Here is a 14,986-nt window from a genome sequence, read left to right as displayed (position 1 = left end):
TAGATCCCCTTACACTCCTAAGCTGTCATAATCTTAATTTTGCAGTTCTACTGTCATGCATTTGAAATCTGAAAGCCAGTACCATTCTACTGGAAAGGTACTAGGCTCTGTACTATCATGTGGAGGGACTTGGATTTGATTCCTAGATTAGGTCTGCTACAAATACTATGGTGACAGTTCTTGCAAGCCATGTTTATGGGCAATGAGAGGGATCATAGACATTGTGCAATGGTGATACCCAGCAGCCAGCTTTAGGGGTCATGATTAAAGGAATTTCAGCAGGAGCCCTGGGGCATGGCCCTCAGCTCAGGACCATTGCTGCAATGGCTGGACCAAATGTAAGCTGGAGAAGAAACAATCCCTGGGTAGTTGTAATTACAAGCTCAGATGGAGCCAGCTCCTAGCATTGGTCAGCCCTGGTTCCAACTGAGCTGAAAACCCAAAGCAGCAGGAAGAAAATGCAGGATTAACAAAAGTGCCAAAGTGTAAGGTTTGTTTCGTTTGTATTAGTATGCCCTAATCTCTGTTTATATGTCCCTGCCTGATCACAATGCTAATGGGATACAAAAGAAAGACTTTATAATATGCTGCTACTCCTCTTCCTCCCCCACCCACCCAGTCTGGTAAAATGAATGAGAATGTGCAATCAGAATCCCAACACTAGGCCCTTCTTTAGGACACAGATTTCTGTTCTAAACAGGAAGCGACACTGCAAGAATTATGAAAGTACATGGTGTCACAGTTCCCATGCTGCCACATTACTGAGGTTGTATCCTTGACTGCTGCAGCCCAGGAAAGAGGGTGAAAAGGAAGAAGGATAAAGAGTGCTGAAGCTTATCAAGGGAGAGACTGGGTAGGAAGAATGGGGGACGGGGAGGGTATCAGTGAGGCAGAAAGTCTGCAGGGCAACAGACAGAAACAGAGGCTGTGGCAGGAAAGGGGACTCCCAGCACCAGAGATAGTGCCTGCCCTTCCCTGTATGGAAACATTGGATAGGAGGTGAGCAAAGAATTAGCTACAGTCGGCTGAAAATCTCTTTTTTTAAAAATTGCTCCCCATTGGCAGACCTGATTTCTTGCCCTTATTTCATACAGCTGCTACGCTCTCCTGATCTCCGACATATTACCAGGGAAACTGGTCTCTCCCAATGTATCAAAAACCTGCATACAGTAAAGGCTTTTCATAAATAAAACAGTTAACCCAAAGAAAGATACATGCAGTAACTACAAAATGACGAGCCTATGTTAAAACTAGTGAGTGTCATAGCTTTTAAAACTTACCTGGGCAAAGATATATTGATGAATAAAATAACCAAGGAACTTTTTTCAATTTCCCATTTCCGAACAGACTCATAATGGTTTCTATCCTCCAATGGGAAATGAACAGTCTGAAAGAAGTAACCCATCGCTTCGCACATTATTTGAAGCTTCGGAGAGTAATTCTGAAAGCAAAGTACATATAGTCAGAAGGTACTTTCCCATAAAGTTGAATTGCTTTTATGGCCACTTCATTTTCAGTTGGCTGAGGAACACTGGATTGTATGCTACAATATTGCACCAGAGTCTCTTAACATTTGAAAGTATAAGCATAAAATACGTTTGAGGGTCCTTGTGTGAAGTTCAGATAGAGTAATTTAGTGACCCACCAAGGTCAGAAGAACATGGACAATCTAGCAACATACCTCTAAAAGTGGATCTTTCTCATACTCGTCTAGAACACAAACCACATTTTAAAAAAAACCCCAGACATTTCACTTGCTCTAGTGTGATCTATTAGAAGAACCATGCATAGTTGATAATTTACACCCCATTACCACTTGTGTGAGCACTGGCATCTACAAAATGATCACTACTGATGTAAGCTGGTATGATGAAGCCCTTGAAACTATCAGATTCCCCATCTCAACCTTATACTTACAGTTTTGCTCTGCATTCCCTGCTCCTTTCCCCTTCTACCTTCCCCACTCTTGAAAAAGCATGCAGGCCCTGCAGAGGAGAACCAGGAGGAACATTACACTGTTCATGGAACTATAGATCAGTGCATATTCACAGTCCCCCACCCCTCCTCCCATGACTTCCCTTTCAAACATAGGAGGAGGACCAGGTCTGTAGTACAGAGTATGAGCAAGATTCTTAGCAGTACCTGTATATCTCACATTGATAAGACTAAGAATATAGGAGTTGCCCTACTGGGGTCAGACCAAGGATTCATCTAGCCCAGTATCCTGCTTCCAACAGTGGTCAGTTTGGGTCACAAGTACCTAGCAGAATCCCAAAAGGTAGCAAGATTCCACGCTACTTAACCTCAGGGATTACAATCTTTGAGCTTGACAATGGTTTTCCTTAAGGGTTGTAAGGTGGCAACAAGAAAGTAAACCAATAATATACGATTGTATTTATTCATCATTCTCGTGTGGCATTCCAAAACACCACTTTTGACTATCACATAAACCGTCTCTGTTCAAACACACAATACAATGAGGTAGATATTCAGATCACCCATCATCAGGCAAACTCACTCGCATAGCTTTTTACCCAAACTACTCAAATTTTGCTTTGATTATTACAAAAAGCCAACAGAAATGTGGGCCTGTTTTTTTGTTAGGTACATTAAGGAAATACTATGCATGCAGTTTTGACTATTTAAAACTACGTATTTGCCTCCCCTAATTTATATCTCCTCCAGAAATACTCTAAAACCTCTCTAGTAAAAGCATACATGCTGACATACACATGCACTTTTATCTGTTTATGGAGTGGACATAAATCAATGCAATGTTATTTTCCTGCCAAGCTGGAGCTGTACTGCTGCCCTAGACAGATGCTTAGTCTGCCTAGTGGTGGGGCTGACCCTACAGACCAATAACTTATCTACTTACAATCTAAAAGCTGTTCACTACAATAGATGCCACCAGAATATATGATCATATAGGGCAGCCATTCCCAACCCAGTCCTGGGGGTAAACCTAGTCCAATCAGGTTTTCAGGATATCCACAATGAATATGCATGAGTTAAGATTTGCATGCACTGTCTCAGTTCCATGCAAATCTAACTCATGAATATTCATTATGGATATTCTGTAAACCCGATGGGACTAGGTGTGCCCCGAGGACTGGGTTGGGAATGGCTGATATAGGGGCTGATATTCAGCAGCACCTACCTAGCCACTAGTTTTCAGCAACAAGATCCAGATAATGCCATTCAAAATCTTCACTGGATAGCATCAGGGAGCCAGAAGTTAACTAGGTACTGCTGATATTCAGTAACAGTATCCAGATAACTATCCGAACAGGATAGCAAAATGGTGCTGAATATCAATGGTACTCGAATATTTTCCGGCGGCTGCATTATACCCACTTATTCAATGCCGGTATCCAGGTAGGGGCCCAGTGCTGAGTATCCAGGTATACACTGAAATGCTACAGTCAATGCTGACCATGGTGGTTAAACATCAAGGAGGATAAATTCCATTTCAATATGTAGGTTTTTTAAACTTATTTTATTTGTTACATTTGTATCCCACATTTTCCCACCTTTTTGCAGGCTCAATGTGGCTTACATATTACCGGCGTTAGCCGATTCCGGTCTGAACAAATACATGGTTTGAATGAATACAAAGTGATATTGTGGTAGAATGAGGTACATGTATGGTATGTACAATTGGAGGAACTTAGAGAGGGGGAGGGAGAAAGAGTCAGGTAATGTCCATTACGGTCTTTGGTTACATTGTGTCACAAGTGTCCAGGTATTTTATGTTGGGTCGGTGGGGTATGCTCTTCTGAACAGTTCTGTCTTTAGTGCTTTCCGGAAATTTAGGTGGTCGAGTGTAGTTTTTACTGCTTTTGGCAGTGCATGCCACAGTTGTGCACTTAAGTAGGAAAAGCTGGTTGCATAGGTGGATTTTAGTATAGCATGAAGTATGATGGACAGTTCATCATTTCTTACATCAAGATTCAGCAAGGAATAGTTCAAGGAGATTCCGAGGGGCATAATCGAATGCAAACACCCATGTGTAAAAACGACCATCACCGAGAACGGGTCCGTGAAGGGGCGGGCCGAACCGTATTTTCGAAAAAGATGGACGTTTATCTTTAGTTTTGAAAATATGGTTTGTGCCGGCCAAATGCATTGGATGTGGGCATTTTTTGAGCTGGGTGTTTTCGTTTTTCAGCGATAATCGAAATCGCTGCTGGCCATCTCAAAAACGGACCAAATCCAAGGCATTTGGTCGTGGGAGGGGCCAGCATTCGTAGTGCACTGGTCCCCCTGAGATGCCTCTATGCCAGCATCAAGTATCATACCTAGCTCCATGACAGCAGTATGCAGGTCCCCGGAGCAATTTTAGTTTAGTTGGTGCTGCGCGGGACCCATACAGAGAGCAAAAATCGGAAGAAAAAAAAACATGCAAGTGCTGTCAGGGACGTCCAAATTAAAACAATAGTAATAGGGGGATTCGAACCAGCCACCTTCTGATTACAAGACCTGTGCTCTAACCACTGCACCACTTATTCAGTTGTTTAGACACCTTTCCCTTTCCATTAAGTTCCTCCAAGTTTCTGTCAGCCAATCACAGCTCGTTTAGCTGACACCTCAGACTCCAAGACTCCCCATCCAGGAACCATGCATGGATCAAAATGTTACATAAGAATGATTTAGGAGAGACAAACTAAAACTTAAGGATGGGAGATTGATAGCTGCAGCACAGGACAGTGGATTATGGACAAAATGGTTCACAACAAAGAGAGAAAAAAATGGTAAACAGATAAATATAGATTCAGAAAAAAGGGCGGGAAATAGTTATCTTGTAACTGGTTGCAAGGTTCTGATGGGAGAATATTTCTATACAGAAAGGCACAATAATATGGCACATCTCATCCACTAGAAACTTTGCAAACAGTATAATATATGAAAACAAAAATGAGCACGCTATATTGCCTTTTATCTCTCCATGGTGCAACCGCACCTTGAACACTGTGTACAATTCTGTTTACCGCATCTCAAAAAAAAGATATAGTGGAATTAGAAAAAAAGTTACAGAGAAGGGCGACGAAATGATAAAGGGGATGTGACGACTTCCCTATGAGGGAAGGCTGAAGTGGCTAGGGCTCTTCAGCTTGGAGAAAAGACATGATAGAGGTCTATAAAATAATGAGTGGAGTGGAATGGGTAGACGTGCATCGCTTGTTTACTCTTTCCAAAAATAGGACTAGGGGGCATGCAGTGAAGCTGCAAAGTAGTAAATTTAAAACAAATCAGAGAAATATTTCTTCACTCAACATGTAATTAAACTGTGGAATTCACTACCATAGAATGTGGTAAAAGCAATTAACTTAGCGGGGTTTAAAAAAGGTTTGGATAACTTCCTAAAAACAGTCCATAACCCATTATTAAGATGTACTTGGGGAAAATCCACTGCTTATTTCTAGGATAAGCAGCATAAAATGTATTGTGCTGCTAAGGTCTGTAAGTGAGAAATGGATTAAGCGCTTATTTGGATCCTGAGTGGATGTGAACATCTTTGATTTATGTGAGAAGACTTCTTGGGATATATATATATTATCCCCAGGATCAAGATCAAAATTGGGTGGCGAGGATAGTGGTGGGCAGACTTATACGGTCTGTGCCAGATCCGGTGGTGGGATGCAGGACTGGTGGTTGGGAGGCAGGGAATAGTGCTGGGCAGACTTATACGGTCTGTGCCAGAGCTGGTGATGGGAGGAGGGGATAGTGCTGGGCAGACTTAGGGTCTGTGCCCTGAAAAAGACAGGTACAAATCAAGGTAAGGTATACATGAGTTCATCTTGTTGGGCAGACTGGATGGACCGTGCAGGTCTTTTTCTGCCGTCATCTACTATGTTACTATATTATAGCCTCATATTGGTGGTATTGCATAGCTAACCAGGCATGTAGGACCATATAAAAGGCAGTTCCAACTTTGCCCGATTAACTATGCAGGTACGGCACTGAACATTGACCGTATCCACATAACTTCTGGCACCGTCAATGACCTGGATATTCACAGCCAGTGCTTGGATATGGCCCAGCACTGAATATCTGGGTCTAATTTAGCTGATGGCATCAACATTTAGAAAAGCTGACCAATACAGAATGAATACTGACTCAAATTTTTAACCATAGTTTATGGGATGGGCAGAGATTTTTTTTTTTTTTTTGGAATGAGAAATGCCTAAGTGAAAGGCTGAAACACATTGTGTGAGTGGTCACGCACAAGCTACAGCCTTGAAGAAATCTCTTTCTCCTGCCCTTCAAAACCCACAAGGAAGAGATAGGAGAGGTCTCCCCATCCAAGACTGGTAGTCTCAGGAGCTGCAACATATAACTCAACATAACATTTACCGCAGAAATGGCAATTTTAATGAAAACTGTACCAATCATCAAAAATGGCACAAATCTCACATTTTAGGCAAGACATCAAGAATTAGATAAATATCATATATTGTGACACAGTAACAGTCACTTCAATGATCCAAAAGTCCAGCCAAAATTAAGTGTTTGGACCATCAAACTTTCAATTCCATTTTAACAAATCTATGTGAAAGGAAACTATATACATCAGTTGTGGCAAACAGGAATGGCAAGAAGGTATCTATAAAGGGACAATTAATATACCTAAGAAATTATTTACCAAAACAAGAAAAAAATCCATAAAAAATTGAGATTTATGATGTAGAAACCAGAGTCTTTCACACTTGAAATTCCTGTACTGGTGAGTGTCCATTACAGGTATCCAGCAAACAGAGAAGCATTCAAAGTAGGTTTCAAGGGGGTAAACTAAGAATAAGACAGCTTGAAACACAACCACACCCTCAAATTTTAGTTAGGCAAGCTCTACCTACATAAGAATAGGCATACTGGGTCACACCAATGGTTCATTTAGCCTGTATCATGTTTTCAACAGTGACCAACCCAAATAGTAGCAACATTCCAAGCTACCAATCCTGGGGCAAGCAGTGGGTTCCCTATGTCTGTCTCAATAGCACACTATGGACTTTTCCTCTAGGAACTTGTCCCAACCTTTTATAAACCCAGATAATTTAACCGCTGTTACTACATCCTCCAGCAAAGAGTTCCAGAGCTTAACTATTCTTTGAGTGAAAAAAATAATTCCTCCTAATTGTTTTGAAAGTATTTCCATATACAGTGGTGGAAATAAGTATTTGATCCCTTGCTGATTTTGTAAGTTTGCCCACTGACAAGACATGAGCAGCCCCATAATTGAAGGGTAGGTTATTGGTAACAGTGAGAGATAGCACATCACAAATTAAATCCGAAATCACATTGTGGAAAGTATATGAATTTATTTGCATTCTGCAGAGGGAAATAAGTTTTGATCCCCCACCAACCAGTAAGAGATCTGGCCCCTACAGACCAGGTAGATGCTCCAAATCAACTCGTTACCTGCATGACAGACAGCTGTCGGCAATGGTCACCTGTATGAAAGACACCTGTCCACAGACTCAGTGAATCAGTCAGACTAACCTCTACAAAATGGCCAAGAGCAAGGAGCTGTCTAAGGATGTCAGGGACAAGATCATACACCTGCACAAGGCTGGAATGGGCTACAAAACCATCAGTAAGACGCTGGGCGAGAAGGAGACAACTGTTGGTGCCATAGTAAGAAAATGGAAGAAGTACAAAATGACTGTCAATCGACAAAGATCTGGGGCTCCACGCAAAATCTCACCTCGTGGGGTATCCTTGATCATGAGGAAGGTTAGAAATCAGCCTACAACTACAAGGGGGGAACTTGTCAATGATCTCAAGGCAGCTGGGACCACTGTCACCACGAAAACCATTGGTAACACATTACGACATAACGGATTGCAATCCTGCAGTGCCCGCAAGGTCCCCCTGCTCCGAAGGCACATGTGACGGCCCGTCTGAAGTTTGCCAGTGAACACCTGGATGATGCCGAGAGTGATTGGGAGAAGGTGCTGTGGTCAGATGAGACAAAAATTGAGCTCTTTGGCATGAACTCACTCGCCGTGTTTGGAGGAAGAGAATGCTGCCTATGACCCAAAGAACACCGTCCCCACTGTCAAGCATGGAGGTGGAAATGTTATGTTTTGGGGTGTTTCTCTGCTAAGGGCCAGGACTACTTCACTGCATCAATGGGAGAATGGATGGGGCCATGTACCGTACAATTCTGAGACAACCTCCTTCCCTCCGCCAGGGCCTTAAAAATGGGTCGTGGCTGGGTCTTCCAGCACGACAATGACCCAAAACATACAGCCAAGGCAACAAAGGAGTGGCTCAGGACAGCACATTAGGGTCATGGAGTGGCCTAGCCAGTCACCAGACCTTAATCCCATTGAAAACTTATGGAGGGAGCTGAAGCTGCGAGTTGCCAGCGACAGCCCAGAACTCTTAATGATTTAGAGATGATCTGCAAAGAGGAGTGGACCAAAATTCCTCCTGACATGTGTGCAAACCTCATCATCAACTACAGAAGACGTCTGACCGCTGTGCTTGCCAACAAGGGTTTTGCCACCAAGTATTAGGTCTTGTTTGCCAGAGGGATTAAATACTTATTTCCCTCTGCAGAATGCAAATAAATTCATATACTTTCCACAATGTGATTTTCCGGATGTAATTTGTGATGTGCTATCTCTCACTGTTACCAATAACCTACCCTTCAATTATGGGCTGCTCATGTCTTTGTCAGTGGGCAAACTTACAAAATCAGCAAGGGATCAAATACTTATTTCCACCACTGTAACTTGAGTGTCCCCTACTCTTTTACAAAAGTATAAAGGTAAAAAAAATCAATTCACTTCTACTAGTTCTACACTAATCAGGATTTTGCAGACCTCAATCATAACTCCTCTCAGCTGTCTCTTTTCCAAGCTGAAGAGCCTTTCCTCATATGAGAGGAGTTCCATCCCCTTTATCATTTTGGTCGCTCTTCTTTGAACCTTTTCAAATTCTGCTATAATTTTTTGGAGAAACGGCAACCAGAACTGAATACAATACTCAAGGTGAGGTCACACCATGGAGCTATACAGAGGCACTGTAGTATTCTCAGTTTTATTTACCATCCCTTTCCTAATAATTCCTAGCATCCTGTTTGCTTTTTTGGCCACTGCTGCACACCAAGCAGAAGATTTCAGTGTAGTGACTACAACAACAGCTAGATCTTTTTCATGGGTGCTGACCCCCAAGACGGACCCTAGAATCAGGTAACTATGATTTGGATTTTTCTTCCCAATGTGCATCACTTTGCATTTGTCCACATTAAATTTCATCTGCCATTTAGATGCCCAGTCTTCCAGTTTCCTAAGGTTTTCTTGTAATTTTTCACAGTCTGCAACAACCTTGACTAATTTTGTGTCATCTGCAAATTTAATCACCTCACTTGTCATTCCAATTTCCATTTCATTTATAATTATGTTAAATAACACCGGTCCTAGTACAGATCCCTGCAGCACTGCACTATTCACCCTCTTCCACTGACAGAAATGGTCATTTAACTCTACCCTCTGTTTTCTGTCCAATAACCAATTCCTAATCCACAGCAGAACACTGCCTCCAATCCCATGACTCTAATTTTCTTAGGAGTCTCTCATGAGGAACTTTGTCAAAAGCTTTCTGAAAATCTAGATACTACATCAGCTGGCTCACCTTTATCCACAAGGTTATTCACACCTTCAAAGAAATGAAGCAAATTGGCAAGGCAAGACTTCCCTTGGCTGAATCCATGCTGACTCTATCCCAATAAACCATGTTCATCTACTGTTCCGTAATTTTATTCTTTATAATAGTTTCCACTATTTTAGCTGGCATTGACGTCAGGCTTACTGGTCTGTAATTTCCCAGATCACTCCTGGAGAACTTTTTAAAAATCAGCTTTCATTGGCCAATATTCAGGTACTATGGGATTTTAGGAACAGGTTACAAACAGCAGCCAACAGGTTACAAACAGCCCAGTAATTCTTTAATACTGTACCTAATTTTTGGAATGCCCTGACCCATCCATGCCCTTCCCATGGCCATGCCCCCTTTTGGGCTGCACACAAGACACTTTGGGAACACAGCATTATAGAATAGCACATAGGCAGATGCATGCATAAATCCAAATTAGTGCCAATTAATGCCAATAAATGATTAACAGCTTGTTCACTAATTAATTTGAACACTCATTTGTCCTGCATGCCCAAATTTGGATGACCTTTATAGAATCCAGGGGATAACATATTTAGCTGCTTTTGAAGGTATGTATAATGCAGACAGGTGATTACTGCTCACCTGGAGGAAAATGTCCATTTCTGACTGGGTTTCGCAAGTATTCATCAGGTAACACCGCACTGTGTTACTCCATAGAGATGGCGAGAACAATGGTGTGACCTGGAGCAGGCTGGCAACAGCAGCATCCCAGTCATCTGCAAAGAACAGAGTAAAATTACAAACCAATGCTTCCTTCTTTATTGCAGATTGCATAATATTTTCATTTAGATTTACCATAATTTACGATCTTTCCAAAACAATGTTGCTGCTACCTCTATTAATAACCTGCATTCCGTGTCACCTTGATCATAGATTAGCCATGGAGATCCTGGAGAGGCACAGACCCCTCCAAAGCTCAGGGCCAGCCACCAGCCAAACTTGCTGTGTAAGCACTGCCTGTTTTTATTTTGATGCCCATGGTTATAATGCTCTCACATACCCTGTGAGAGTCCCCCCCTCCCCCAATTTATATACACTCTCAGTCTAGACTAGGAAAGGACTGACTATGATTCAGACCCTGCTCTTGGTTCATAGTCACCAGTGGCCAGAGCCAGTCCTCAATACTTCAAAACAAGACACTACATTTTCTCTTCTCCAATCACTAATCCCTTTCACTACTGATTTTTAAATTTCTCAAGGTAGCCTTTATTTTTAACTTCTATTTTTTGATCTGTTCTCCAGTTGGAGATCTTGTTGTAAGTATAAGACATAATCACTTCTTGGCCTTTTGACTAAGATGAAATTATGGTTAGTGCTGCCAAGTCCACTTATAGACCGTACTTACAGAACCGTACTTTAAGTTACTTGAATTTTAGCCAGTTCTAGTGGACTTTAGGGCTTCTCAGTAGACACAACTTTAGAAGGCCAGAACTCTTCAGTAGGTCCCGAAAGCCATACAGAGAACGATCATCATTTAATTGTCACAGTGGCCACAGTGTTTACAGGCCTGTGGAATTTCCCTTTGACAATGCAGGCCAGCCTACACATCTTAAACTACAAGCTTTTTCCTTTAACCTGTGCCACAAGGAGAAGGGGAAGGAAGAGTTGGATCCACAAGGACTCCCTACACATTTTAATTTAGTTCTGATCTCTTCCCAGATCCTTTCAATAATGGTGAAAAGAAAATGGCACGAGTACTTTTACCCACAGTTCTCTCTCAATTTCACACGACTAATTGCTGAGTCACCAAGAAAAATGTTCTGAAACATCACTGTTAATTGCTTTGCATGTTTTGTGTGTACAATTAAACAATCATACCAAGCATTTCATCAGAAAGACGCTTAAAGGATAAGCAGTTAACAACCTTGCAACTTTTTCTTTGCTCAGGCATCCTGATTATTATCCTCCTCTTCAAAGATACAAAACTGTTTGAATTCTGAACTTAGTAGGGGACTTAATTCACTTGTTAAACTGCACACACTTATCAGTTAATATATGAATGGTTTTGAAAGATGACTGAATTCTGGGTGTTCATGAGCAAGTTAATGCCCTTGACATCTGTCACTAGTGTGCCTAAGTTTCACACTTATGCTAATTCCACCAATTTCCCATCACCACCTCCAATGAAAGGTAATCAAAACTCAGTACAAAGATAAAGACTGTGTGCCTTTTCCAGACATCAGAAATTACAATATCTTCCACGTTAGAAAACACTTTATCTGTAACAGAAAAACATTGGCTCTTCACCTCTGTTAACATTTGCAAATGGTCCTTCCACATCAATCGAGCTATGAGCAAATTCGGGCCCTCTGAAGGACTGTTGTAGTTGTATCATGCTGCCCATAGAGGGCTCACTTCCTAGAGCTCCACCAGTCCAGTATTCACACTGAGTGCCTGGAACTTAAATCACAAGAGAACAATAAAGAGCAAACACATTTATCTGGAACAGAATATCTGACCCAAATGAAACGTTAAGGTACAATCAAAGGATTTATGCATCTACTTTTGAGATTTATGCTTTGGCTTCTTTGAAATATATTAAGGTTGAGTGCATAAACTTATGCTCAAAAATTCACTAAGGCAGCAATTCTATAAATGGGCACCTCATTTTAGGTGCCACAAAAGGGTGCGTTTACCACCAATTATATACCTGCGTAAGGTCACACCTAAGCCATTATAAAATACTAGGACAAAGCCACATTGGTATGCCAAAAGTTAGGTGCACCTACTTACATGTCAATGGCTGGCATAAATGCTTTATGCAACTGATAATGTACTATAAAGCTGCAACCCTTGCTTGGCAAAACACCCATGCTCTGTCCCCCTGAAAGCTACATGATAAGTGATTTAGGCGCATGTTTATAGAAAAGCATCTAGCACTTATGCGTGCAACTGCTAATTACTGGCGCCAATCATGTGCATAAGCGCTACCAGATGTACACATTATATGCAGGTACTTTCTCTGTCCCTAGAGGGCTCACAATCTAAGTTTTTGTACCTGAGGCAATGGAGGGTTAAGTGACTTGCCCAAGATCACAAGGAGCTGCAGTGGGAATTAAACTCGGTTGCCAGAATCAAAGCAAGTTGCGCTAACCATTATGCCACTCCTCTACTCAGGCTAGATTCTATATATGGCACCTGAAAAATCCATGATGAAAAGATAAACTTCCTAGGCGTACTTTATAGAATAAGCCTAAATTTCTGCGTGGATTATATACTACGCCAAGCGTCCATCCATGTGACTAAATTTAGTTGCTGGCAGTTACGCCAAGTAAATGTGGTGTAAATACAGACACCTAAATTAGGCGTGGACCAGGTGTATTCTATAACCACATGCAGAGATTTGTAAACACCCAGGACCTGCCCATTCCACGCCCCTTTTCAACTATGCAACGTAGAATTTACGTGCATCACATTATAGAATACTAGTAAAACATGCCCGTTTCTGACACAAATGAAATGGGCACTAGCAAGGTTATCCTCTGATTTCCAGCTTTGCCCCCCCCCCTCCCCGAGTTCCATGACCCCCTCTCCTCGAGTTACAGATCCCCGCGCCTCCGAGTTCCAGGCCCCCCTCCCTCCCTCCCCTCAGTGGCAGCCCGACCTCTTCTCCCAGTCCTCCGCCTGCCCATCGCCTTCCTGCGTGCCGGCCTGAATTTAAAAGTTCTTACCTCGCCCTTCTGGAAACAGGAAATGAGGGCAGGACCAGAGGCAGAGCTGAGACAGAAGGGAAGGCAGGCTGAAGCGCCGTGCCTGCTCGCCTTTTACTGCTGCCGGCGGACCCCGAGGTAAGAACTTTTTAATTCAGGCCAGCACGCAGGAAGGCGAGGGGCAGGCAACGCAGGTCGGGCTGCCACTCGGAGGGGAGAGAGAGAGAGGTAGGGAGGCACGGGGGTCTAGAACTCGGAGAGGGGGGCAGGCTTGGAACTCGGAGGAGGGGGGGGATGATCTCCCGCGATTGAATCCTCACCTCCAACCTTCTGTGGCTGGCTGGTGCTGGTTTCCCTTCCCTCTCATTGATCCTCCCTCTGACATCATCACATTCCGACACGAGGGCGGACCAATGGGAATTGTGTTATGAACCCAGGCATCCAGATGTAGAACGTTGGAGGTGCAATTATATAGGATGATTAGACAGTTCTGCGTGCAAATTCTAATTAATGCAAATTAGTGTAAATAATTGCTTGTTGAGTGGCATTTATCAGCACTGACTAGCTTGTTAAGTTACACGTGCAAATCCTGACTATGACTGGATCTGCGCACGCAACTTCAGTCGCACTTATAGAATCTGCAGGTTACTCCTAATACCAATTAAGTGCTTGTTTAGTGCCAACTTAGGCCAATTACTTGTGTGCAGATGTGCAATTCATGCTCAAAACTGAGCACCTAACTTTGGCCAACCTACACAGAATCTGGAGGTATACATCTTCAGGGTGGGAAAGGAAAACACTTTGCAAAAGCTACTCAGCTCCATTGCTCAGGCAAGCAGGAAAAGAAGAATGTGGTATTCCTTCCTCTTTGTCCAGCATTACCTTCATGCTACAGACCTTGAAGTCCATGTTATGGAGTTTAGTGATCACAGAAAAGGGTACCTGGCATTCTCTGGTCCACCCACCAGTGAAACCCAATAGTAGTAAAATAGGGCTTCAAGTCAGCAAAGTTGAAGCTTTGCCTTAAAACTAGCCCAGATGTCTTTTAACACATACCTTGCAAATAAAAGTGGCGATAGTGTGCACGTGATGCTTACCAGTGACATCTGTACAGTTGTCATCAGAGTCCGACTCGCCTGGGTCCAGCACTGGGATGCCTTGTGCCTGCAGCCTTTGAAACCTGGACTCCAACTCTCGCTTTGCTCTCAGCAAGTCTTGGATCTCTTTTTCCTTTGTCCTCCCTGAAAATCTGTAAGAAAAAGGGAACCGGCGCACAAGTTTTGCAGCAAAAGCGCATATCATAAATGCAGATCTAAGACTGAAAAGGGCTGGCCTGACTGCTAAAATTCCCTTTTTCATTGCACCTTGCTCAAAATATCCACTGTTTGCAGACAGTCCAATACTTGGCCGTTCATCTTATTATATGCTCAATCAGATTTGACCATGTCATGTCCCTTCTGACAGAAAAACACTAGCTCCTATAGAATCACTTACAAACCCCTTATGATGATTCACAAAATTCATCACTCTGGCATACCCTATTACCTTCCTGTTTGCTTACTCCTTATTCCCCTCCTCGGACACTGTGCTCTTCCCAAGCTCATAACTTGCCATTCTTCGCTTTGTGCTATCTGCCATGCTTTCACCGCACC

At 42.6% G+C, this 14,986-nt stretch overlaps 1 protein-coding gene across 1 annotated transcript; it reads right to left on the bottom strand.

Annotated features, from left to right (window-relative positions):
* Positions 1-736: 736 nt before the first annotated feature.
* LOC115475422 (nephrocystin-3-like) lies at positions 737-14,972 on the bottom strand. Its single transcript, XM_030211165.1, has 6 exons — positions 14,896-14,972; positions 14,432-14,583; positions 11,932-12,084; positions 10,267-10,400; positions 1,281-1,441; positions 737-782 (listed from the first exon to the last, which is right to left on the bottom strand). The coding sequence occupies exons 1-6, from the start codon at positions 14,970-14,972 to the stop codon at positions 737-739; spliced, it is 723 nt and encodes a 240-aa protein (XP_030067025.1).
* Positions 14,973-14,986: the final 14 nt, after the last annotated feature.

Source organism: Microcaecilia unicolor, chromosome 1 (genome assembly GCF_901765095.1).
Source record: "Microcaecilia unicolor chromosome 1, aMicUni1.1, whole genome shotgun sequence".
Lineage (NCBI taxonomy): Eukaryota > Metazoa > Chordata > Amphibia > Gymnophiona > Siphonopidae > Microcaecilia > Microcaecilia unicolor.
The sequence above is the reverse complement of the archived record's forward strand: the minus strand, read 5'-3'. Positions and strand labels throughout refer to the sequence as shown.

What these genes read in the sequence shown, in the direction of transcription:
- LOC115475422 (XM_030211165.1), bottom strand. Translation starts at nt 14,972, where the DNA reads ATGGCAGATAGCACAAAGCGAAGAATGGCAAGTTATGAGCTTGGGAAG. An exon ending in CAACTGTACAGATGTCACTG is followed by an intron (nt 12,085 to 14,431) that starts GTAAGCATCACG and finishes TTGTGATTTAAG; the next exon opens with TTCCAGGCACTCAGTGTGAA. An exon ending in AAATGGACATTTTCCTCCAG is followed by an intron (nt 1,442 to 10,266) that starts GTGAGCAGTAAT and finishes CTTTGCTTTCAG; the next exon opens with AATTACTCTCCGAAGCTTCA.